This window comes from Carlito syrichta, unplaced genomic scaffold (genome assembly GCF_000164805.1).
Source record: "Carlito syrichta isolate Samal-C Ts95f unplaced genomic scaffold, Tarsius_syrichta-2.0.1 Scaffold65117, whole genome shotgun sequence".
Lineage (NCBI taxonomy): Eukaryota > Metazoa > Chordata > Mammalia > Primates > Tarsiidae > Carlito > Carlito syrichta.
Genome location: NW_007009213.1, coordinates 242,579 through 270,539, shown reverse-complemented (window position 1 = coordinate 270,539; position 27,961 = coordinate 242,579). Strand labels below are relative to the sequence as shown.

Sequence of the window (27,961 nt, the reverse complement as noted above, 5' to 3'; positions counted from 1 at the left end):
CCAAGTAGCCAGAATTACAGGCATGCGCTACCACGCCCGGCTGATTTTTTGATTTATTGTAGAGATGAGGTCTAGCTGCCCAGGCAGGTCTCGAACCCGCAGTCTCAGGCAATCCACTCACCTCAGCCTCCCAAAGGCGCGGGATTACAGGCTGAGCCACCGAGCCCGGCTAACTTGTTTTCTATTAGTTAATCTTCTCTCTCCTATCGTGGAGCTTGGTGATTTTTGTTTGTTTGTTGTATGTTTTGTATTTGTATTTGTATTAAGCAGTCTACTTTCAACTGTTCCTACCTTATAAGTGAGTTCCAAATTTACATCCCCAATTATAATGAGAAATCCAGTGCTATCCATCCAAAGGTTAATATCACATTGTGGAGTCAAAATCTAAATCTTGACATGGACCCAATCAAAAACAAACAGATAAACAAAGAAAAACTTTGTTTTGCTTGCTCTTTCCATTTCCTTCACAATTGCTTAACACCCCTCCCTCAAAATTAATGTTTTACATTATTTATTTCTTTTGTGCATGTATGCAACCTATGTACATTCCATCACCAAATCTTATTGACTTCACCCCTAAAAACATCCAAATTAATGTTCTCTTAAATTACCAATGCCCCCAACTCATTTCCTTGCATCTACTCTGAGTTTGACAAATCCGTTCACCAAAGAGAAGTAAAAGTTGCCCTTTATAGCTTAAATCAAATTTTACCTCTTCAATTTCAGTTGAAAACAAGGTTCTTTGCGATCTGGCTTCTGTCTTATTTTCTAATTCCATTTCCTTTACTAATTGACACTAAGCTGCAGCCATTGATCATCTTTCAGTTCATCCCATAGAGCGGCTTCATTTCACAATAGATCTTTCTTCTGTAATTACTTCCCCCTGGATCTTTCCTAGCTAGTTCCCTATTGTCATTCAGATTTCAGATTAAATATCACCGCCATATGTAGGGCTTTTTGCAAATTTTCAATACAAAGTAGTTGTTTGGTCACTATCAAATAGCTTATTGTCTTCAAGATACTTATTTCTAATTCATATTTTTTCATGAAGTTTTTGCATATTTTTTGTCTCTCCAAACTAGAACATAAATTCCATGGAAGCTAGAGCCTTTCATTTTCTCTTTTCTTCTGTATCACTAGAACTGAGGTCACTGTTAGATCAGGCACACAGCTGTAGGCATCAACAACTATTTGATGAAAGAATTTTATTTTATTTTGATTCCATAGATCTATATTGCTACTATTTGGAGTTCAATTGGAATTTTACTCCTGTCTCCCTGAGTATTGGCAATCCTACTGATTTCAATTTCATCTGTAGAGCTAATAAGGAATTCACAATACCTTTGTCTTGGACATTAAAGAACTATTGACCTGAGGAGAAGGTGGATCCCTTGGGAATACCATTCAATGTAGAATATATAATCTCAGAATATTTAAAAAATCCTAATCTTCAAAAAGAATAATTCTCACCAATGGCAGGTAATTCAGACCCACATATTTGATAACAAAGAGATTATGTTTTACAATGTTGTATTTTTGGAGTTTCTTTAGAGAGTTTTGTTTTGTTCTTATAACTACTTCAGCCTGAGATAGTAAAGAATGAGAAATGACTGATCTCAGGTGACCTTAGCTATGAATACCTTCTCATTTGCTTGTGCTTATGTCATCCTTGGACTTCAGTTATTGTACACGCTACCTTTCCTACTTGGACTTTGGCATTTTTTGTCTTTCCTTTAGGATCTGCTGATCCTATTATTTTCTCAAGCCATGATTTTGCTTCTTCCATATGAACTTTTTACACAGCAGGCTCTTAATCTTCTACAATTTCTCTCTCCATCTGGGCTTAGCTTTGCCTTGGATCTTCTATCTCGATACTAGAAGGCTGTGATGACCTCTCAATGTCTGTTCTGTGGTGTTTTCTCTTCATTGTATAAACTTAAGGTAGTTGTCCTATATTCTGCTAATCATGGTGATATGAAGGTTCTGTTTTCTTTGGGATGCTGGTGGCACTCACTGCAGTTCACTCTGCTAATGCAAGATGACCTTCATCAGTAAGGAAATTCTGAGAATGAGACAAGGAGAGAGGTCTTAAACTCATTTTGGCTTTTGACTGTCAAGATAATAATTAATTTTTCCAAAGTCACCATAACAAACAAATCTCAAAAAAATAAAAAATAAAGTAATATTTTCTTTCCTCCTAGACTTACCAGAGTTAACCTGTTAGTGTCCATCTCACACTCTGAAACTACTATGTTTCTGTTTCACTTTTGAGATGAGAAATCCATTTCTACAAAAAACAGTTCAGATGGACTCAACTTTCTTGAGGTTATCGTAAATGATTATTTCGCTTTCAGTTTATTTTTCCTAAGACTAAAATGATCAAGTCCTTATAATTCAAGACAGATAATGACAATTTAGGAACTCACAAAAACTTGGACATGGATTGAGGTATACCGTAAAAACAAAAATTGTTTTTTGAGAGACTAGTTACTCTAACTGGGTAAAGAGATTGCCTTTATTATTGTTTTTCATCTGCATGTTGAGAAAAAGAATAAGGACAGAGAGTAAAACAGAGAAAAAGAAAGAGAGATAGAGAGTCAAAGAAGTAAGTGGATACAGAAGAAACTGTGTAGATTGGTTAAGAATAGGGTAGTAATCCACATCCAGTTTATGGATGCCAGTGTAAGTCATGCTTGAAAAATGGTTGAATAGATTAAAAGGTAGCCCTTCATGATCCCTTATTTTTTAATTTATTTAGTATTTATATGATATCAACTAGGTGCTAGGTTTTCTGCTAAGTACTAGGAATACAAAAATTAATGGTATTGTCTTTGACTTCAGAAAACTCATAGTTCAGTCGGAGAATTAGACATATTTTCTCTCTCTCTCTCTCTCTCTCTCTCTCTCTCACACACACACACACACACATACACAGTTCAAAAGTATACACATTTTAAGAGTTGTCATCTATGACAGTTTATAGTGGAATTATATTATGGTAGCAATATGTAGCATGACGTTATTAATTCAACCATGCTTCCGCCATTTTCTTTGACTGTCCTGCTTGTCGCATGGTGATGGTAGCATCCATTTGATTAATGCCATATCTTGAGTGACAATACACTTAAAATGTGTATTTTTTTTTGCATCCCCTTTGTGTGTGTGTGTGTGTGTGTGTGTGTGTGTGTGTGTGTGTGTGTGTGTGAGAGAGAGAGAGAGAGAGACTCCAAAAATCCTTATTTATAAAAAAGTGTGTATTTACTCTTACATATTTAAACTTCAATCATCTTCAGAGTATTCTTCATTTGATGCAATACACCTATCAAGACACTTTTTCCACTACTCAAAACAGTTTTTGAACTTGTCCATTTTGATGACTTTAGTGCTTCTGCCAGTTTTTGTTTTGCTTCTTCCATATCAGCAAAACAGTTCACTTTCTTGGGCATTTTTCATCCAGGGAAATGCAAAAAAAGTTACTCAGGGAGAGAGTGGGTTAATAGGGAGGGTGGGGCATGTGGGTCACACCATTTTTGGTCAAAAATTGGTGAACATTCAATGTGATGCGGGCAGATACACTTGTAAATCACCCAACATAAAATGGACAAAATGTGTTGAAAAAAAAATCTCAAAAAAAAAAAAAATTTCACTGAAGCAAATGCAACCTCTCACAACAGCACTAGCTGATACACTGATGTTGGTGTTGATGGGTTCCTAGAACTCTTACCTAGCATGGGAAGCCTTACTATAAAGGGCCTGGCCTCCAAAAAATAATTCTGGTTTTATTTGGGTCCCCCCTTTTATATATTTTATATATATATTAAAAAATATATATTATAAATAAGCATTGAGATAAACATACATATGTGATATATTAAGGGGTCATTCAGTTAATAAGACATATAGGATCTCTGAACTCCCAGAGCTTTTAATCCTGAATTGAAATTTTAAAGATGAGTTAAGTCATTACTCAGCACTATGATAGGAGAAGGCCTGGGTATTGTAGGAACATAGGAGGGATTCTAATCCTAAATTGTAGAGCTGGAGAAGCATTAAGAATCAACCAGAACAAAAAGGATCACAGAGGATGAAGAAACTAAAGCTGGCTTAAGGAAGAAGAGATACTCAGAGAAGCTTCTCAAAAGACATAATCTTTGGGCTTTGTCTCCTGGTTAAATCAAGAGGCAGATAGGTAATTTATAATATCAAGATTGGGGAGAAAGCAACCACTCAGTATTGCTCAAGTCTCCTCCACTAGTAGCATCTCTGTAACCACAAGGGACTAGACCATTCCTCTTACCATTGGATGAAAGATGGGACAGTGTTGCTCAGAACGTCTCACTCAATGGTCATCCCTAAAAGCCCCTTAAAGTGACACTGGGGGAGGGAAAACGAGTCTAACATCCACTCTGAACACATAGGAGATTGCTTTTTGTACACTTTGATCTGAAAGACACACACACCCCTTCCCATAGAGTACACCCGCACTACTCAATTTATCTGTGTCAGAAACTCCAAGGGCTGAGTTGATTGTTCTGTAAATTGAACCTCAGGTTCCATTCTGAGTTCTTGAAACGTGACACGCCATCCACTAAGCCCTCCTGCTTGGGTTCGTTTTCGATTCTATTATGTTGAAATATGTCTTGCTGCCCTGGGTGCTGGCTCTGCTTGGGCCCAGAAATGCAGTTTTGATCAAATCTCATAATAATATGGGGAGATGTTGAAGATTAATGCCTATTGGTAATCCAAACTGCCAGAAAATGAGACACAGAGGAGAATGTAATAACCTGAAAAATGGTTGCAAAAGAATGTAGCTTTATTTTCAGCTGTTTTTCCATGTACTTGTTTCCAACCTAGGGTGAGTTTTGACGAGGGCCACTCTTGGGACAAGTATGGTTTCACATCAGTTCCTCTCTTTGTGGATGGGGCTTTGGTGGAGGCAGGAGTGGAGACCCACATCATGACGTGAGTACTTCTTTTGCTGTGATAGGTAGGAGACCAGAGACCTTGGTTCTACTTCCACTGAGGCCTTAGACTTTTCCCAGGGTGTCCTATCCCCAAGTGTTTTAATCTCTGAGCCAGAGTTTCCTCATCTATAAAATGGAAATATTTATACTTGCACCTACCAACTCAAAAAACTACTGCTAATATTAGGAAGTCTAGGGTTTTAATTGAACAGTCAAGGTTTCTAATGGAATTTGAAGAATTACAGCAAATTCTCATTTATCTAAAATCCCAAGAAAACAGAAAGCTTAAGTCTTTAGATGTGTTTTTTTTCTCCTTTCAAAACAGTCTGATAAGAAGCAAAGGCCAGGGATGTAGGAAGAAAAATAGCCAACATACTGATATCAGGAAATATTTTAAGAAAATCTCTTAAATTCTGTATCACATACACACACACACACACACACACACACACACACACACACACAGTTGTTCCACTTCAGATTAATTAGCTATAAAATTTTTTCTCCATTATTTTATAATGGGAATAGTTGACTAGGATACAGATCTTAAAGCTGTTAAAAAAAACCTCTGAAGTACATTCTGAATATTAAGGAAAAATAATAACTGTATACTATTGTCTAAAAGTATTTTGAATTTTATTTCCTTAGAAGTTGATCACCTGTGTTTATGTTTGCACATGTGCATGTATGGGGGAGTGGGTAATGGAAATCTTCTACTAGCCAGTACTGGCTTCCACCTCCCCTATCCTCATTGAGTGGAGTACCTTACATCATAACTCTTCTCTGGACTGAGTGGAGTCTTGCTGGGAAAAATTAAGGGGTATGTGCTGTATTGTATAGTTGGCACAGAAGGACTCACAGTATATTTGTGCTAATTTGGGGGAGAGGTGTGGACTTTCTACTCTAAAGAACACTGTTCTTCTTTCAACTTTTGTGCTCATAGACTTCTTTATTGTTTGAATCAGTCATTTTCAAATACAATTTGGTGATAAATGACTATGACTTACTTTTCTCAGAGTGATCAGTTATAGAAAATCCTTTTATAATTGCAGCTATACCGTTTTGATTAAACCTCATAGTCTGGCCCCAGACTCCATCCCTTTGACATGCCCTACCCCTCCACTTCCATCCTCGCGTTCAGAGTTGACTGGCCACTACTATATACTTTCAGAATGACAGAAAGAAAAAAAAACTGCCATGGTGAAAAATGGTAATGGTACAGAAATTGCTGAAGAAAGAAACAAGACAAATGGACTAATCCCAGATCCCAAGGTTAGGGTATTAGAACCTGAGTTAGGATTCCACACAATCCTACAGCTGTGGAATACCTGTCTAGTAACTAGTATCCTAAACTTTCATTTCTTCATTTATAAAACTGAATCTCCTTTTTCTATGTCTTTCTAAAGTGCTGAAATGCTAAAATTCTTTCCCTTTTTAGGAAATTGAGCGAAAACATTGCCAGGGAGGACTTCTTAGGGTCCCACATCTAGAGGATTTGTATAGGGCCTTAAGAAAGAGTCTACAGGATTTTCAGGGTCCTTACTATTAAACAATATTCATAATAGAAAATTTGGGAGATGCCGCAAGACAAGTGCTGTAAAGAGTGTTTTTAAATTATTTTCTTTAATTCCTTGTGAATTTTCCGATTAGTAAATGAACTCTTCCTTCTAACTCCAAGGGTGGTGGGCTATGTCTTTTAAAAACTTGATGCTCATTTTTGAGCATCTACTATGTGTTAGGCATTGGGCTAGATCCCAACACCCTGTGGTTAGAAGTTAAAAGGCAAGATGTAAAACTCTATGAGGAATTCCTACAGTCCACCCAAAGAGCTTATCACATTGATAACTGATGTGAACTTGTGTTGCAGTATGACTTTTCTGGGCAATTCTGTTATAAAAATGTAAGCAAGGATTTCTTATATAGTGTTGTTCAGGAAGTAAGGCTGTGATATGATTTTTGTCTGTAATTTTTCTCCCCTCCTAAAATATACCCCATATAGAATTATCTTACCATCTGAATTTCTAGTTAAAGCTTATTTGATAACAGTATAGGCTCTATTGTTATACTGTCAAGTCAATTCATTAATTAAGGGTTAACAGTATTTCAGACAAGTTTACCTACAAACCATAGACAATATTTAAGATACAAGACAAGCTGGGCTCGGTGGCTCAGCCTGTAATCCCGCGTCTTTGGGAGGCTGAGGTGAGTGGATTGCCTGAGCCCGCGGGTTCGAGAATTATTAATGCTTAGAGTCTAAAATTTCAGCATCTAGTTGATGCCCAGCAACAATATGTTGCATTAGTACAAGTCTTAGATATTCAAAGGCAATATTATAATTAAATTTTATTTACAAAAGATAAATGATTTGGTAAGTATGTGTGTATATATTGTTGAGTGTATATATATATATATATATATATATATGCAAGTGCATGTATGTATAGATACATATGCACATATACATACATATGTCTATGCATATGTGTGTGTGTGTGTATATATATATATATATATAGAGAGAGAGAGAGAGAGAGAGAGAGAGAGAGAGACATTGAGGAAGAAACTCCTAGGATCTAGGGTTCTGACAAGACTTTTACAAAGTTATAACAACAACAAAAAAATGTTGGTGGCATCTACTATGTGTCAGATACTGTTTCAGAAGAATAAATCAGAAAAAACTTGCTTCTCTCTATGGAGTTTACATGCTATTACATTAAATAATATGGCATACAAATGACTATGCCATATAACCAAAACTACTCCTCCAAGAGATTTAAAATTTTCTTATGAACTCCAGAAAATGAGTGGGATATCAGAAATACCACTATCTTTTTCATGAGGCTCTCTGGCCATGAGCTGATTTTGCAAATATTTTCCATTCTTTACTTAATAACTAGCTATAAAAAGGAAAATTTTCTACTTTTCTAAGACATTCTCTGATGGGATCACCAATGAGGTTAAGTATTGAGTTCTAAATTCTGCAAGACAAAGGTACGCATATTCGAGATGATTATGCAATCTACTCCCTGGTTAAATTCAAGCCAAATGCAGTGTCTCATCTCATCCAAATCTGACATGAACCTGGAATCTTGGGCCATGGTCCTAAAGTCAGTCATCTTCAGTTTTTCTACTAAAGAGATATACTAGTCCTTTTTAAAACATTTTGCTTTCCCCTCTTTTCATAACCCGATGTATCCTGCATTCTCTTGTACAAAGCCTATCTGAATTCATTGCATCTTCTTTTGGGCGTTACTTTGAATAATACCATGTGCATGCTAATCTCTACATGAGCTAGTATTCCCTAGCAAGTTTAAGGCCACAGTTTAAATTCTATGTTCATCTAATATTAAATAGCAATATTTTTTTTTCTTAACTTCGGATGGAATTTAGCAGGTCACAAGGATATGAGGGAGAGTGACCGTGGGGCCAAACCATTTACTGAAAAGACAAGATAGCACTTCTCCCTTCCTTTCCTCCTGGCTAAGACTGCACAAGAGCTTGGCAGAACTTCTGTGCCTCTTCTATCTTGTGTATTGAGATAATTTAAAGAGTAAAACCTAATTATTTTCTTACAGGAGAGCTGTGGAGAGCAGAAGTGTTTCGTTTTTTATGAAATTAAAGTGGTTCTTGGAATAGGTTACCTGTTTTAACTTCTCGTTAAATTCAGAATTTCTCTTGTATGAAAACAACACAAGTTTTGTTAGCACTCTCCAGATAGGCAAGCATTAGGTTACCAAGAGGTAAGTTCTGTCTTTATTCCAAATTTGAAAAAGGGTCTTAAATCCAAGTGTCCTACTAGAGCTAACTAGTTCACCTGTGTTTTTCCCTTGTGGAATGGCCATGGGAAGAATTGAAGTAGGAGGTAAAAAAAAAAAAAGTATATATTCCTTAGGAACTGCAAGGACAGGGGTCCATTCGGGGACAAGAATGCTTAACCTTACCAGTGAACTGAACTTATTAATGAGGTAGACCATTTGAATTCTGTACCCTTCTGGTCACTCCCTGTATATTTCCAGTTAACTCTGCTGTGGTGAGTGAGAAAGAAGAGCCACACTAAAGTTCTATTGCTTTATCTTGTCACCTTGATTTGAAGAATTTATGTATTTAACAGTTAAAGAACTTCCAATATGTATCAGACCCTGTTATACCTTAGGAAACATTAAAAAGGTAAATACAATTCTTTCCCTTTAAGGAGCTCTGAAGCCAAAGTGGTGGGAGTAAGTGGGGATACACTAATCATTGAGATTCTCTACTTAGAAAACCAGAGGACAGCAGAGGGAAATGAAGACTTCACACACATAGTAGGTGACACTTGAGTTGGTCTGAAAGTTTTCAGAGCAGTTCACCAGTACAATGGGCAATGAAATTAAAAGTTTTAAGAAAACAAAGGTTTTTAACAGTTTTATTTTCACCAACATCAACTTAGTGCCTAAAAGGGGGGCTAGCACATAGTAGGAAGCCAGTAATTATTTTTTGAATGAATGAATAAATTCATGGCAAAGGAAAGAACACAAAAAAGGCAAGACCTGTGAAAGAATACGGCTAAATGTTAAGGGAATGAGACTGGGATGGGTTCTAGGTCATATTTACACATTTGACTGTAATCAGAGAGAGGTTTTTGAAATTAAAAATCTGAGCAAATCACCCCTTTTCTCAAAATCCATGGAGGGCTTTCTGTTACCTTTAGGATACAGTCTAAACTCAGTGTTAAATATATATGCAGTATCTCTACTGATCACTTGTCTGGGACCTTGTCTCTGACCTCAATAATCTGACCACCCTTTTCTGACACATTGGCACCTTCCTGGCCCAGGGTCTTTGTCTTTGTTTCTGCCTGGAATGTGTTTACTGTCACCACTTGAACAACTAAACTTCTAAGTATCTTTCAGGTCTCAGTATAAGTGTCATTCTTATACCGATATTCTTTTAGGCTAGCAGATCAGATGGGGTCCCAGCTATATATTACCATGGCCCTATATATATTTTTCTTCACAGTACTTTAGATAGTTAAAATTAGTGAATATGGCATTAGTTGTTAAATATCTTCCCCCTCCACCTTCATCTACTCTAAAGATAGACAGACGGATATCCACACGTCCTTGTGTGCACACATACAAACATGTGAGTTTAAATTTCCATGAGGGAAGATGTTTGTGTGTGGTGTTATTTGAGTGCCATATATTTATCAGGCTTGTGCTAACATGAAGGATTTAACAGTATATGTGTATTGGATTAATGAATTATTAAATGAATGAATCTGGTAAACCCCAATAATTTATTATTGTTGTGATTGTTATGATTTCTCTGGCACATGGCTCTAGCATTTTAGGAAGTTGATTATAGATATCCAGAGATTCTGAAGTACCATGACCAGAATCCAATAGTAGCAAATTATGGAGGCTGGGACTGGATAGGAATCAGAGCAATCCATGTCTCTGTGTAGAGGTTTATATACATGGGGGTTATGATGCATGAAGGTGGAATGGCATGTGAGCATAAAAGGGCAACTAGGAAGGTGAGGGACTTGCTGGGAATTATTCTGATTTTCTCCACCTTCCACAAGACTCTGTCCAGTTTCCACTTCCCAGAGGAGATCAGAGCTCCAGCATCATGGAAGCATCTAACACTGTATCTCCGCCGTGGGATTTGTGTGAGAGAGACTGTCCCCAGATTGGAGGCCTGGGATTTGTTTGCTTTTATTGCTCTTTTTTCTACCATCTTTTCAAATGTGATTATTTTAACATCTCCCTGGTAACCTTGACAGAAACCATCTAGCCTAGCTTAATTTACAATGAAATGTGAAGTTCTCATTACTTAAGGCTGAGGACAGGGCTGGGTGATTGACAAACTGGAGGGCCTATGGCAGTCTCAGGCAGTGGGTGGCTCTCCAACAGATGAGATGCCTGCGGCCCTTGCAGTACTTGGGCAGCTTTGGTTCACTGTTTCTTGAAAGGTTAGCACTTGAAGGAGAGCTTTTCTTTTGCTTAGTTCAGATATGGAATCAGATGGAAAAGCACTGCTTTCCTACATCCTCAAAGCTACATTTGAAATTCTTCCGTGATATGAAATGTTTGAACTAATTGGCTGTGATTTAGCTGAACTTTTACAGAGACCAGTAAGTACCTGGCAGCTTCCTAGAAGAAAATAAAACCCTAGGAGAGAGAGGCACAGCTTCCTTGGAAGAAAGCAGATGCTTCTTACCAGGAATGAATAGCACAAAAACCGTAAGGACAGTTCAGTCTGATCTGGAGGAACCCAGCAAAGAACTTGCAGCCAACTTGTGACTATTCAACACCTTTTTCGTGTGCCAGGTTTCACATTGAACATTTTCTCAAACTTGATTTCATTGAAATCTTCTAACAACCCTGTTAAGTAGATGGGATTATCATCATTGGTCAGTGGAAGACACTGAGGATCAGAGAAATTAAATGTTCAGCTCATATGGTTAGAAAGAAGCAAAAAAGAGCAAAAAATGTGAATTCCTAACTTGAGAATTGGAGCTAAAATTTGAGGAGAAATACTGGGATTCTCTAAGGCATGTGTGGAAAGAATGGCATAATGTTAATTGTTCACTAAGTGTTGATAAACGCTATTGTGCTGCCAGACACTGAATCACAGCAGACCTGGTCGTGAAGTTTAATTCACAATCAGGCCAGGTTTGGTGGCTCACTCCTATAATCCCAGGACTTTGGGAGGTCAAGGTGAAAGGATTGCCTGAGCCCAGGGGTTCAAGACCAGCCTGGGCAACTTGACAAGACCTCATCTGTACAATAATAAAAAAATTAGCCAGGCATGGTGGCATGTGCCTGTGGTTTCAGCTACATGGAAGGCTGAGGTAGAAGGATCGCCTGAGCCCAGCAGGTCAAGGCTGCGGTGGCTGTTAGTGTTCCCTGCGCTCTAGTCAGGATGACAGTAAGACTCTGAGTGAAAAAAAAAATTCACAATCAGTATTAAAATATGTGATAAATACAGGAAAGAATTAGAGAACAATTAACTGGTAAGGTATAAGACAAATTCTATTTGCCATTGGATATCAGAAAAGTAATTAAAGACAGACTTCCTACAAAAGCCTTCATGGCTGCAAAGAGAATGGGGAGAGAGGGCATTCCAGGAGGGCAGAACAGTGTGAACAAGCATGGAGTGGTAGGAATGTGCCTGGCAGGGAGAGAGGAGAGTGGGAGGTGAAAAGGGGGAGAGATACCTTCAGCAAATTGGCTAGGGCCAACTGCCTTGCTGACTCTTTTTATACATTTCATCTTAATTGGCATAAATCTCTGATTCATTGTTCCACCAGCAGAACTAATAGCCAAAGTGAAGGGGAGAGATAACATTTTGCCTAGAAAATTATGCAAACCCCAAAGCTGCAGAGGTTTAAAAAAAAATGAAGACCTTCTTTCGTCTTAAATGACTGTGACCACATGCTTAGCAGAGAACATACATTTAAATACAGCCTTAGCACAACGCAGAGGCCCAGCCCTAAGCTTTAAGTGTGTTGTTTAGCCTCTAGTAAGTGCATCCAACAAAGCCATTAAAAATGAACCAGAGCTGCTTCCACTGATCTGGTTTTCAATTCTCTGTTGTTTGCTGGAAGACCCTGATTTTACTTTGCCCAATGTAAGTCATTCGCGTAATCAGCAAATCCAGTGGAACTTGCGTGTCATCCCCTCTGAGGCTGTCACCAGGCTTGTCATCAACTCAGAGACAGACTCGTGTATGTGCCAGGGAATGCAAAAGCAGTATATATGCCTGCAGAGGGGTTTTTGAATGATACTGGTATATACTGGGGACCAGCAATAGCCTGGAAGGAAAAGACTTATTTTAACTGATAGATTGCTATGTGGGCTCAGGAGGAGGGGACAATGTGGTGGCTGAGAGCATGGGCTTTGGAGGTTCACTCCCCAGGGACAGTGCTCAGCTTACCATTGTCATTCATATGACTTCAGCTATCTTGCTTAACTCCCCTCTGAACTCCAATTTCCTCACATGGATGTGAGGATTCAGTGAAATATCCTCCATTAAGGGGCATTAGAGATATTTGTGGTTTCCACTAGCTAATGGTCAAGAAAAAAGCTACCTGCAGGGAAGAACTGTGACCAACTAAAGCAGGGCTCGGCAGATGTTTTTGTAAAGGGCCACACAGTAAAGATTTTAAGCTTTACTGACTATAGGGTTCCTGTTGCAAGTACTTAACTCTCTCAATTCGGTGTGTGAACTCAGCCATAGACAATATATTGATGAATGGGCAGCATTGCATTCCAATAAAATCTTATGAATGCTGAAATTTGAATTTCATACAATTGTCACATGCTTGTCATGTAATACTGTTCTTCGTTTGCTTTTTTTTCCTCCAACCATTTAAAATATAAAGACAATTCTTGGCTTTGGGCTGTCCAAAACACATAGCATGCCATATTTGGCCCATAGGGCATAATTTGACCCTGAACAAGATTACACATGGGGTTTCATCCAAAATCTTACCAGAGCCGGGAGGGCAACTTACAAGAATAAGGAGTGAACTGAAGATGCCAGTGTACACCCTGTCCAATGAAGGCAGTTGCCATGTGGCTCTAGTAGATTTGTGGCCATGTTACAAATACCATTTGAATCTTTGACACAGTTTCTATATAGTTCCCCTGCCTATAAACTACTTCTCCAATTCCACCACCTCCTTTCAAAGTTTTGAAAAGATACTTTAATGAAATAGCTTAAATCCTTTCTTATTTCATTTTCTTTAAAGTTGTATTGAGGTATGATCGATAATCAAAAATTTTGCACATATTTGATGTGTACATTTTGATGAATTTGGACCTATGCACGCACCCATTATCTTCATCATAGTCAAGGTACTAAACACACTCATCACCTCCAAAAATTTCCTTTTGTTCCTTTGTGTGTTTTTTTGGTAAGAACATTTAACATGAGCTCTATTCTCTTAACACATTTCAAAGTGCACAATACTGTATTGCTAACAATAGGCACTTTGTTGTACATCAGATCTCTAGAACTTACTCATCTTGCATAATTGAAACTCTATATCCATTGAACAACTCCCTAGTGTTCTCCCCGCCAGCTTCTGGCAATCACCATTCTACTCTCTGCTTCTATGAGTTTGACTATATTAGATAACTTACAATCATAAAATATTTGTCCTTCTGTGACTGGCATTTTTCACTTAGCGTAACATCCTCTTGGTCCACCAATGTTGTAAAAAATGGTATATTCACCATTAAAAAAAAGTTTCCAAATTTTTAATTCAGTTCCCACAGTAAGTCTCACATCTTTCAGGAAGAATTACTCCAATTCTTACTCATTGCTTTTTATTGAATTCCTTTTATGAGCCTCACACTGATTCACAGATGTATCTTGTTTGGTCTGCACGTTTTCCAGTGGAGTCAAAATTTGCAAACTCAGAAACATCTGGTAGTGTTAAACCCAAATACTTACAGTTGACAAATCTGCTAGAGCCATGTGGCAACTGCCTTCTTTGGATAGGGTGTGCTATTTTCTGCCACACCTCTCTCCTGATGTACACCGGCTGCTCTGGCTTCTTCAGTTCACTCCTTTTTCTTGTAAGTTGCCCTCCCAGCTCTGGTAAGATTTTGAAGTTGAGGTTCTCAATTTAGATTTTATGCTAACAATTTCATGACTGTATTATTTATTTTCTTATAGTTTTTTTTTTAGAATACAGAAAAATACAAAAAATATTACAAACACCCATGTACCCACCACCTGAGATTAATAAACATTAACATGTTATCACTTTGGATTCAGATTTTTATTTATTTATTTAGTTGGATTCATATTTTTAAATAAAATATACAGGATGTCCAGGTAGAGTTGATCTTCTCATTATTGTCTGTCCAGACCCATTATCCTTACTCCTTCCACAAACCCTTCTAGAAAAAGTGTTGATACTTTTAGTACTTAGTTATCTCCATAAATATATCTGATTTTGCTTTATATATTTTTAAAATGTATAATTTATGAAAATGAGTTTATTCACCTATGTTCTTCTTTTAATATCTTTCTTAAGTCATACCTATCTGGTCCAGGCACTTTAAATGCTACATGGCATTTTGTCATGATTTAATATGCACAATTTATTTATCATTTTCCTATCAATGGACATTTAGGTTGTTTCTAGATTTGTGCTATTACAAACAGTATTATCACATATTTTCAGATGCCTCCAGGTACATATATTGAAGGAGTTCTCTGAACTGCCTACCTAGAAGTGTAATTTCTGGGTCATGGTAAATTGACATTATCGCCTAACATACTATTAATATGTACCCATAATGCAATAATTCTTGCAGTGTTTTCTAGTTGTTTTAGGACTGGTCACCTTTGCAGATAGAGTGTGAAGTCTTTTGGAGGGGGGGCTGTAAGATTGAGGAGGTTTGCAACTGTGTCTTATTCATTATCCCCATAGCACTGAATATAGTTGTGCTTGTACATATTGGTGTGCGGCAAACATTTGGTGAGTGAATAATGCTATTGGACTTGACTACAAAAGCAAGTGCTGACTCTTAGCTTTTTCTGATTCTTTTTAATTTTTGGTTCAGGATTTGACACAAAGTAGGAGACAGGGAAATATAATGACATTTTCATGGCATAGGAAAAGATGTCTGTCTTTCCCCCTCTCTTATAGCTCTTTTAACTTCCATATCTTTTCTCCTCTCTAAATTCCTTTTTGAACATCTGTCTTCTCCCTTGTTTCTATCTCTTAGGTTCTTCCTTACCACTCAACTTCTGAGTCATCTTTTACAGGTTCACAGATCACGTTTTCTGACTCACTGTTGTAGACCTTAAATTTTCAAACCCATTGAAAGGACTAAATTTTGAGAAAAGAATCGAAGTCAGTTGGACGTAGAATGATTGCTTTAAATTCACTTTAAAAAATCAGCTTGCTTTCTTTTGCTTTATCAGTTCCAATGCTTTTTAGTCTTTTTCTCAATCTTTCTCTCACTCCCTCCTCCCCCTATATTTATTTATTTAATCTCTGCCACCATTTATCACCTCACCTAGCATTGTATTGTATAACTTACCCAGGCTTCATTCACTTGCAGGATTCTTGCTGTTGATCCCTTGTTTATGTCTATTAAGGTCTAGTTCTCATCTCACTTTTGCTCTACATAATTCCCCCTGTAGCCACTGACCTCCTTTTCTATTAATCCTATCTACACCCTAATCGGAAAACAGTCAGATGGCACAGACATACACCAGGAGCTAAAGATGTAGCCTGAATTTCTGGAGACCAACAACTGCTATCTGCTGATGTCTGGCCTTCCCAGAACACTGCTCTTTCTGCTTTGATTTGAAATCAGCTTTCAGCAACTTCCTCCAGAGAAACAGGGTACGAGGCAAGGAGAAGCAAAGGAGCCAAGCCTTTCAGAAAGAGCTGGACTCTAATATGAATATTTAAAAGGGGACTCAGGAGTCCATATGAATTTAGTGTTGCTATTACAAGAACATATATTATTTCTTTATTCAACAATTTATACTGATAGCCCACTATAAGGTAGGCACTATTCTAAGAGTTTAAGAATCTAGGTTAGGGCATAAGCAAAATAGTCAAGGTCTCTGTTGAGAAGAAGTTTATATTCTAAAAACCTATTCCATTCTCTGCAGGGAAAAGATCAGTTTTATATGAGGGTTACTTCAGCCCTAGTATTCATGGAATCCGTTTTATAATCAAATTCTGAGGCTTTTTAATGGTGGCAGTGGTGGGGGTGGTTGTGTGTGTGTGTGTGTGTGTGTGTGTGTGTGTGTGTGTGTGAGAGAGAGAGAGAGAGAGAGAGAGAGAGAGAGAGAGAGAGACAGAGAGACAGAGAGAGAGAGAGAGACATTTGGGGAGGCAGATATCGCCTTGGACCTCAGGGTTCCTTTAACCTCCAAAGATTCTAACTCTGGCTTTGTTTTCTGGTTATCATTTATCTCTTACTCTGAGAAAGAATAGCACTGTCAATGAATGGAAGGGACATTACAAAATATTAAAAGTTGTACCCAGTGGGACTTTTATTTTATCCTTTATAGATTTTTATAATTTTTATAATTTTTAATAATGAGAATGTATCATTTGATAATAAGAAAAGGGAAATTATTTCTCAAAATGTACACATTTAAAAAATCATGTCCCAGGTCATGAAAGGGAGGGGGTGCATTTAAGTTTATTCTGAGGATTGTGTGGATCACACTTACTCCACCTTTGAGCTTGTGACCTAGAAGAAGGAGTAGCCTTAACTATCCATCTACCATCACTGCCCAGTGCTAACCAATGCCCTGAGTAAATTAATACTAAATCATTTCAAATAACTATACAACTGGAACCTAATAAAAAGTAAGAATGGAAAATAGACAAATTGTACTCATCAAATAAAAATTCAGGAAATTGCTAGATAGTGGCTTCTGATGAAGCTGTGCTCTAAATAATTTCTTCAAGGTCATCTGGTTAATTTATGCTGCATTTGTAAGTTATTGTGTGTTTTAAAAATTAATGAAAGATTTAATTATAGAAGGGTTGCCTGTGACCTTTTGTGAAATGACTTCATCATAAATCTGCAAGCATTTCAGAACTGTTTTCCAGGTTTGTAATAATTTGCTCTCAAATTAATGACATCCAGCCACTGAAAGGAGTTGAGTCTGGATAAAAAGATTGAGTTGGGATTTGTGGATATCTGGCAATGACTAATTCTGAGTCCTGGATGGAGGTGGCAGAGAAGATGGTATATGACTCATTGGAATCCAAAGCAGGTTTAACTATTTACTAAGAGGAATGAGAAATAAATCCAGCATGCCAAAAGGGAGAAGTTGCATGTAGCCAGACTGGGTCATTGCAGAGCAGTTGATAAGGGTACATTTATCTACATGTGAATGTGGGGAAACACTTGGACTAATGGGAGAATTTCTCTTCTTTCCTGGCCTCTTAGCAGGTTTTTTTAAAAAAAATTATTATTTGTAAATTGTAGGGCTTTACCTGCCCCCAGGTGACTGGCTACCCATGAAACACAACTTAGACTCTATTACCCTGGTATCTCCTATATTTACTGCCTCAGTGGCTCAATGAGCACAACTAAGCTGTCTCTGGAGGGAAACAGGCTCATTTTCCCAGGGACAAGGATTCATCATTGTCTCTGCCATTCTGATGATTCAGTTGATCCAACAGAAGGAGGAAAAAGACTGTGCAGAGGAATGCCACATCTTAGAATATCAAAGATTCTCTCTCTCAGAAGAAACAGTAACACACCTGTAGTTCCAGAGTGCCAGGCTAGAGTTTAGAACATATAGAGCACCCTTTAGACACAAGAACCTAGGCGAAAAGTCAGCAAAATAAGACTTGGTTGAAACCTTCCTTAGTTAACTGTAGCCCTGAATGTGATTCCTTCTCTGGTCTGGATTCTTCAAGCTGTCACATATGACATTTGCAAGCTGAAATATGTTCCCATGAAGAACAGTCAGCATAGGAGAAGAATTGCATGTCAGGAAACTTGGTTCAAGTTCTTTGTGTTCAAGGCCTTAGTTTCCTTATTAGCAATCATTTAGCATATGAAGGGGTTTGGCCAAAGAATCATTTCTAAAAACCCCTCTAGCACTAGGACTATAATTCTGGTTGTACTTTTGTGTGCCTCAGGAATTCCCAGCTGGAGGCCAAGCCAATAAAGACTGTCATATTTCAGGGTCAAGCACATAAGTCTTAGTAAATGCCTTAGACCTTGAGACAAATAGGGTCATAATTGCAACTTTCTAGATATGTCTGCTCTACAGAGTTCTTCTTCCTTCCTCCAACTGTGGAGCTTCTTCCTTCCTCCAACTGTGCTTTCAGTTTATTTTTCATGACATTTCTGCAAAAAGGCTACTAAGAGTTATAGGCGAGGAGACCCCAATTCCCTTACCTCAGTGCCAAACTGTGTGTTCAAATGTTTGCTAATGGGTATGAGCTTGTTGAAAACACACTGCTGAGAACTGCATTAGAACAATTGCTACAAATCGACATATGACTTCATCACTTACTTGCTATGTAACCTTGTTGAATGAGTCATTTTACCTTTTTGAACTTCATTTTCTTCCTCTGCTAAATGGGAATAATAAATGAAACAAGATAATCCATGCATAGTGGTTAGCATACCCTAAATGTCCAATATATTCTCAGTAATGTAATACATATAAGTTCTCAATGCAGTCTCAATAATTCTTAATAATACTAGTATTATTATTGTTGTTGATTGACTCCTTCTGAGTACCTACTGTTTGCAAAGTGTTGTAGTGGGAATAAAGGTGATATATAAGACACATCTTCCCACAAATCCTTAGCCATCTATCAAACAACATAAAAAAAATCACAATTAAGTACTGTTATATAACTATTTAATAATTGTTTTAAATGATTAATTTGTTAATTTATACTAAACACTATAAAATACAACATACTTTAACCTCAGAACTGAGATAGATGCTGTTATTATCCTCATTTTGCACATTAAGAAACAAAGTCTCATACGTGTAAGGAACTCTCCTTAGGTCCAGGACTGGGGCCCTCATCTGGGCCAGTCTGATATGAACACCTTTGTGCTTAACCACTTCATTCTATTGCCTCTCAGACAATAAAAATATGACAAACATTTATGATGTATAAGGCACAATTTATGTGAATTGCAAAATTTCAAGAGATTAAAATCTAGTAAGAGAGTAAGATAATTATATACATATTCTATAAATTTTGATACATACCAGAATTTCCATGGGGCATACCCAAAATGCAGATAGAATGGTACAGAAATTCAAAGGACAGAGATTCTACTTTCTTCCTAGGAAGGAAAAGAGGCAAGAAGAAGAAAAGATTATGGAGGACATAAAAGAAAAGTTAGCATTTGAATTAAAACTAAAAGTAATAATCTATCATTTTGAGAATGATCTCAAAACCTGTATAGCTTTGTGATTCTATAATACAAAAACTTAAAAAAACACAAGGAGAAATAGCATATTTGCAATCTTAGGAAAATATTTTCGTAAACCTCACTTAGAAACCAGTAGACCAAGCAGTCATAGAACCCTCCATTCAACAAATGGGGAATACATATTCTTTTTAAGCAAACATTTAATACAGTTTTTTAAATTGACCATACATACAGTGGGCCACACACAAAGTCTAGACTACTTCCAATGAGCTGATATCATCAAAACTACACTCTCTCTAAACATTTCCATTAAATAAGAAATTTAAAATAAATAATGGTAAAGAAAATAATTAAAGAATAAAAAATCCTCAGAGTTTTAAAAATTTTATATGACTCCCATGCCCATATGCACATTGATAAATTTGTATGCCTTTAAAAAGAAAGAAAAAAGAAAACTTCATATGTTTGGAAACAAAACCATGAGTTATTTATGATATTTTGTTGTTGTTGTCGTTGCTTTTTTGAGTCAGAATCTCACTCTGTTGCCCAGGCTAGAGTGTAGTGGGATGCTCACGGCCACTGCAGCCTCAACCTGCTTCAGCTCAGGTGATCCTTCTGCCTCAGCCGTTCAGGTAGCTGGAACCTCAGGCATGCACCACCATGCCTGGCTCATTTTTTGATTTATTGTAGAGACGAGATTTCACCAAGTTGCCCAGTGTGGTTTTGAACCCTTGTGCTCAGGCAATCTTCTTGCCTCCGCCTCTGAAAGTGCTGGGATCACAGGCTTGAACCACCGTGCCTGGTCTGTTTTCTTTCTTAAAGAGGAAATAAAAGTGGTCACTATGAAATATTTAGATTGAAAAAACTTTCCTCTTCCTCTTTATCTCTGCACCCAAAAAAGTACTGCCTATTATTTGACCTTAGACTTACTGAATGAATAATAACTGGACAAGACAAGGTATAGGGAAGCTGTCTCACACAGAGGAAAAGCAAGTTGAGGACTTTTTTCTGCTGATGCAGAGGTTTCTGGCCTGATGACTGACAATTTAGTTCAGGCAATAAAAGAAGAAAGGAAAGACCTGATAGAGTCTGCTTTGGCATTGTTCTGAAGATGTTACTATCCAGGCTGATAAAAGTGGTAACACTTGGTGAGTAAATGCTCAAGATGCAGGTGCTGGAATCATTGAGAAAGGGAAAGGGGGATGTCCTTGTTGAGAGCTGATGACAAAATAATATTATTCTAGTTGAGTTCAATCAAAGATTCTCTCAGAATTCAGTCTACATTTAAGTACACTTAATCTAACTCCCTGTTTGTTCCCTTTGGCATTTCTAGTAGCTTCCTAGGAACAAATTTTCATTCTTTCTTGAAGAATTGTGATCAACCACTCTCTTCTTGAAACTTCTCTCAGTTTTCATAACTATGCACAAAAGTTGGTATAATTGGGTGCTGGAAGAAGGATAGATGACTGTACAGGGAAGAGTCAGAGCTACTCCCCCTATGAAGAGACAAACATCTTTACAGAACTTCCTTCTCTAATTATGTTTAGTGTGGCATCCTTTCCACCTAAATTATAGCAATTATTTATTGAGATCCCCTTTGAAATAATTTAATTAACAAGTAGCTAACCTTCTTTGTGTGTAGAATTCTAATGAAGTCTTTTATTTTTGTGAATCACCTCCCTCCCTCAAATTAATTACCCCCCTTCCTGAAAAACTTGTTCAAGTCTGAATGGTGGATTAAAGAAGGTATGTTATTTAGGATCCTGGAAAATCATATTTGTTTGTGGAAATCCTAGTACAGTCCAAAATGACAAGGACAGAGAATTTGCTGCTGTTTTTTTGTGTGAGATTGTTTTTTGTCCTTATAAACCTCAAAGTATACAGCCATGTTCCTTGACCCAGAAATAGGGGCAAATGAAGCTATTATTCCAATTTTGAAAGCAGTGAATGTTTCTATTAGATTAATCCTGTCATTAATCAATCCAGAACTATTTATTGAGCATCTGTTATATAAAAGAAGTGCTAGTGGAGACAATGATGAATGACTGTAATAGATAAATCCTTCATGTATAGGGTCACCAGGAGATAGATAGCTTGTATTCATGGAGGTAGACATGGGGATTAAAAGAAAATGAACTCTTGAAAATTGCCTTGATAGAGCCATCGTCCATCTAGACTATTTCTGCATTCCATTCTTTGAGGATATGTCACTGATTAAAAGTCATCTTTTATAAAGAAGTTGAAACCTTGAGATATAAGATGATTTGCTCAAGGTCACCTAGTTAATTTTGTGGCAAACTCAGTTTATAAAAAGCCAAGTTTTCTATTTTTCTGCTTAGTATTCTTGCCACTGTGCCTAGGCTACCTTACATATTAACAACAATATAAGAACACGGGAAGACCATCTGTAACCAGAATCATGTTAGCAGTGTAAACATTTGACACCAGAGGAGTTGTTGTTTTTTTTTTTTCAAGAAATAGTTGACTTTTTTAGTTTGTAGAGTCCAAAAAGAAAGTTAATCTTGAGTATTGGCAAAAAAATTTCATGATTAAAATCCCAGGTGGCAAGGTAACAGTAATAAGAAAAAAAAAATCAGAAGTAATAAATTTTAATCAATTTTTTTCTGAAAATCCATATAGTGAGAAATGGTGTAGAAAATTCATTAATTTTGTTCTTGTGGTTGGGAGAAACCTCCTCAGGAAACCAAAGGGTAGCCTACTTGTTTCCAGGTAGTCATCTCTATTTATGTATGAAGTGTTCACTTTCTGCAGTGCTCAGAAGGAAGAGGTTTAAAAAAAAACACAAGGAAACCCCCTGTATTTGAGGTAAGTGTGTTCTTTAGAAAATGGGTTTGAACCAAGCCTATTGAAATTCCTTGATGGGAAAGAAATTTATTGGGTGAGTCTGTGGAGGTTCTAGCAATAAGAATGATGATGATGGTAATAAGCATTTGCTGTCTATCAGGATTTTCAAGATTTTCACCCACTTTATGTCAAATGGTGAGGTTTTGTTGACGTTGTATTGGTAAAAATATACTTTGAATTTTTTTAAAAAGGAGAGGGTGACTAGGAATGCATTTTTGAAGAAGGTGATCAACATAGTTTATCATGGTAATTGCAAAGAAGTGGGACTGTTAATAACAGTGTATTTGGCCATGCTAGAAATTAGTTTTTCTTTGCCAAAGACCTGATAATAAAACCTCACCCTTTAGAATTGCCTTGTTTCTTCCCTTGGTACTCAATGATCAATTAGCTATTCTTTGTAAAATAACTTCTGTTGATAGATTCTGTAAGATACAATGGATACAAGTATCCCAAGCCTTAAGGAACTTTCTAATTGGTTGACAAAAGTTTGACCAAAGATACAAGAAAATTAAGAAATTCTGAATAGGTGGTCTACAGCAATGGTTCTCAAGGTATGATCCTGGGGCCAACACCTGGGACCTATTGCAAATGCAAATACTTAGGTGCTCCAAATGTATTCATAAGAAATCCTGGAGGAGATATGATCTGTATTAAGTCCTCTGGGTGATTCTGGTGTAGGCATTGGAGAACCTCTGTTCTAGATATAACAGGACCATTTGAGCTTCTGAAGAAAGAGAGCTCAGTGTTGCTAGAAGAATCACAGAGGACTTTCTGAAAGAAGTGGCACTTGATTTGAAGATAATATTATCCTTTTAAAGATGATTTGTGCCTTGTTCCTCTACTGTAACCATCTCTTGGGTTTTTGTCTCCAGTTGATATCATTTATTTCTCCCCAAAAATAAATATTTCTCATACTACAAGTATGAGAAGTGTGCTGCAACTACTTTGTTGGGATGAGCTGCCTAACTTTAAAGGAGTACTTTCCAGCAAATGAGAAGCTTTTATCTGGGAACTTGACTTTTAAAGTATCATTATTATTTAGAAGCTATCTAGGCTTTCTCTTTTTCCAATTTAGGACCAAGTAGACCCTCTTGGTACTTATCATCCCAAAGTGATGGACATTGTTTATGATGATGGTCACTAATTTCTCTGTTGAGATTTTACTTCCATAGATGTTGTTTTTCACATCTGTTTTACATACAGTTTTAACATCTGTTCCACCAGTATTTATGCAAACAGAAGATAAATACTTGAATATTCATTAGTCTTATTTTATTTTTATCTTCTGCTTATTTTGCTATGTTTCTGTCATTTCTTCAGCTTCCATAAGCTCTAATCAGAGGAGCAATGAATGAATATTTTATTAAACAGAATGAGGTAAGCCAGAGCTATGCAAAAGAGAGGCCATGTGTCTCAGTCACTTGTACCTACAATAAACTTTGGTTTTCTCAGAATTGAAAATGGATAGAAAGATGGAAAGTATGTTAATGTCTGAAAATTGCTAAGGGGTTTTACCCACTGATCTTAGTTGGGGCCCACTGAGAAAATGAATAAAGCTCATGATTCTAACAGTGTTTAAATTATTAAAATTTTGCATCTGGCCTATGAAAGTGACCTTATGGGAAAGCAGACTAGTACACTTTTGGGTGAAAATATTGGTATCAACTTACAGTTTGGGGAAGATTGGAAAACACAATGTAAGGAAATCTGGGAAAGAAACCTATTAAGTGTTCTTACTCATAAGCGGACCCTGAACTAATACTATAAGAAAGTAATTGGCAATAGCCGGAAACTGCTGGGGGCGAGGGGCAGGGGTGAAGGGTATATAACATCAATAAGGGTACCTGATCTCAAATCAGGCAAAGTGGGGACCAAAGGGGGGTCTCAAAAATTACCTGTACGATGATGTCTTGTATACCTAATCTTGAACTGTACCACACATCTTGAAAATAAAATAAAATGAAAAAAAACCAAAAACACATGTAGAATAATGGAATGTGCCTACCAGAATTGTAAAAGAGGAGAATCTGAACTAGTCCATAAGTCCTGCCTGAACACCTACTCCTGTGTTCAGTTCTGAAATGAGCACTTTGAGATCAGAAATGGATATCTAAAAGGACCAACAGCATGGACATCTTTAGAGACTCAGGGTCAGTTAGGCTGTGCATCTGGTTGATGCTTGCATTCTGCTATTATCCCTGGGGCATGCTCAAACCTGAACTTGAAGTTCTATGCTTACTAACTCTTGAGACCCTTGAAGCTGTGGGCCACTTTGTTTAAAAGTTCTCTCATATTTTGTAAACTTTCACACTTTTTGGTTATTTTTTTATACTCAAGAGACTATGCTAGAATGTTCAGCTGTTGCTCTTCTCTCCTTTGCCTTTTCTAAATCATGTCCAGGTTAACCAGACGTAATTCTTATACCACTTTTTATATGGATGGATGGATGAAAAGTGACCTTGTGTCCTTCTGCCTTTGATACTAGTTTCCAGTGGCTGTTGTAACAAATTACCACAAATTGGGTGGCTTTAAGAAATAAACATTTATTCTCATTGTTTTGGATTCCAGAGTTGAAGATCAAAAGGTCAACAGGGTTGCACTGCCTCTGGGGCCCTAGAAGAGAATTCTTTATTTGCTTTTTTCATCTTTTGGTAGTTTCAAGTGTTCTTTGTCTTGTGGCTGTGTAACTTCAATTTTAGCCCATCTTTCCATAGCCGCCTTCTCACTGCTTTTCCCTCCTCTTTGTGTCTCTTATAAGGATACTTGTGTTGAATTTAGGGTCTACCTGAATAATCAAGGATGATTTCACTTCAAGATCCTTACCTTACTTACATCTGAAAGGACCCTTTTCCCCCAATAAGGTCACATTCAGTTTTCTGGGAAAGAGAAAGTGATCATGTCTTATTGGAGGCCGCTATCAACCCAGTACACCACTTTAGTAACTCTCTTTTTCAATGGTCCTTTAACTCTGGTAACTGTGAACCCCTTTGAATAATCTAATAAGATGTATGTGATTTAACTATAGATAAATACATGTGCTAATAAACACATCTTTATTTAAAATTTAAAGCGATTCAAACTTCATCACCACCACCAAGGCCCAAATTTGTACTGAAGATTGATACACTTAGTCTGTATCCTTCTTGAATACAAATGTCCAAAACTAGCCAGCAATTTTCCTTGGTGATCTGGTTAATATAAAAAGACCAGGATATTGCCTTTTTGCTCTAGATAATATACGTGATTCTGTTAATGCAGAATCATCAAGGTCACCTTAAATATTTTGTCTCTCTGAAATGTTTGCTTATGTTGATCACATGGTGTATGAAAACTCTTAAGCTGCTATTATTATTATTTAACTTGAGATGCACCAAGCCCTATTTCTTTTATCCAATACTGATGTAATTACCCAGGGTAAGGATCTGACATTTTTTCCTGTTACGTCACATTTTATTAAATTCAGCCTATCTCTTCAGTCTGTCAAGACATTATTGGGTCCTGATTCTGCCATCGAGCTTATTGACTGTTTCTTCCAGCTTGGTGTCATCAGAAAATTCAATTTCCATTGACAACCATTATTTTCATGTCTTCAAGTCATTAATAAAAATGATGAACAAGAAAAAACAGACAACAAAAGCTTGCAGCTGACTACTCACACCTCCCTCCTGGTTGATTTTAATGCCTTAATTAGGTACCGTTCAGGCATATAATTTTACTAGCACCTGGCTCATATTTTTTTCATCTTTTTTTCCAAGATGGCTATGGCAGATCCTGTCAAATGCCTTGCTGATATCCAGGTAAATCATGTGCTTTATATTTCCCTGTTCTGTCTGCCTAGTAATCTTTTCACAGAAAGGAATGTGGTTAATCTGACATGATGTATTTTGTGATCCATGAAATAACTGTAAACTATTTGGAGTGGGCAGAAGTGTTTGGGTTAGCTACTCAGAATACTCCAATCAAGGAAGACTTACTGGAGGAAGTGACATTCAAATATGGTAAAATTTTGATAGGCTGGATAGAGAGGTAAGAAGACATTTGTCAAGGTCTTTTTTCACTTTTTTTTTCTTTAGTAAGCTTATCAGCTTTACCCTCCTCTTGTTAAACAAGTGGAAATTTTTGATAAAAGAGGTTCTTTGCCTTGTGGCTACGTAACTTCAATTTTTTCCTGTCTTAGCATAGTTTTCTTCTCACCTCTTGTTCTCTTCTTTGTGTCTCTTATAAGGATACTTGGCATTTAATTTAGGGCCTACCTGCATAATCCAGGACGATTTCATCTCAAGATCCTTACCTTACTTACATCTGAAAAGACCCTTTTTTTCCAACAAGGTCACATTCGGAGCTTGGGAAAGAGGAAGTGATCATATGTTTTGTTAAAGTTTGAAAATGGATTGATGTATACCTTCTGTATAAAATGAATTTATACCTAAAAGATGGAAACACGTTAGTGGATAACCTGGCATCAATGTATTAGATTTGAAAACCACTGAATTTAGCAAGAATGCAAGAGAACAAAGATAATGCAGGAGAGAAACAGCTACATTTAATCTACTTTGCACAGTATTAGACATATATGCAGGGCTCAGGGTTTCTACTACCCACTGCTGAGCTTAAATTCATGCAAAACCTATTCAGTTTTACTGAAGGAGAGACCGTAAGTCCCTCTCTTAAAATCTTTTCAATCTTCTTTCAGATAAAGCTCTAAAAAATTTTATTTAACTTTTATCAGTTAAATAAAAGTTAAACATTCAAAGTTGTTTCCTGGGGTGCATTTAAAATTATGCAATTTATTTAAAACAATTAAATTTTCTTTTCATTTCACAATTTTTGTGTGTCTCTACCCTTCCCATAAGCATTCTCATCTTTCAGATAGCATGAAGAAATGTTCCATGAAGAGAGTCAGTCTCTTATATGTCACTATAACAGTATCTGGGCAGGGGAGAATCCAGACCTGGTAGTGTGATTAAGTCTTGCTGAAATGGAAGCCATCCAATTCCTTGAAAGACTTCAGTTCCCAGCATGATTGGTCTGCTTTAGCATCACTGTGATAGATGTCTTGTATTATAATTGCAAGGCATGCCACCCAAGTGCAGTATGGATGATCAGTCTCTTTTGCCTATTTTTCTAGAAACAATTGATCATTCATATTTATAGAGCTATCAACTGCTGGGCTCTGAAAAGGTCAGTATTGATTATCTAAGTCACACAGGTGGTGTACTTCTTTACTATACATAAATA

At 37.0% G+C, this 27,961-nt stretch overlaps 1 protein-coding gene across 2 annotated transcripts in view; it reads left to right on the top strand.

Moving 5' to 3' along the window:
- SORCS3 (sortilin related VPS10 domain containing receptor 3) overlaps nt 1–27,961 on the top strand; it is a 152,207-nt gene that overhangs the window by 65,844 nt on the left and 58,402 nt on the right. For both annotated transcript variants that reach the window (XM_021708864.1, XM_021708869.1), the window contains one exon: nt 4,855–4,962. In XM_021708864.1, the coding sequence (XP_021564539.1) occupies nt 4,855–4,962 (108 nt within the window). The remainder of the gene's footprint in view (nt 1–4,854; nt 4,963–27,961) is intronic.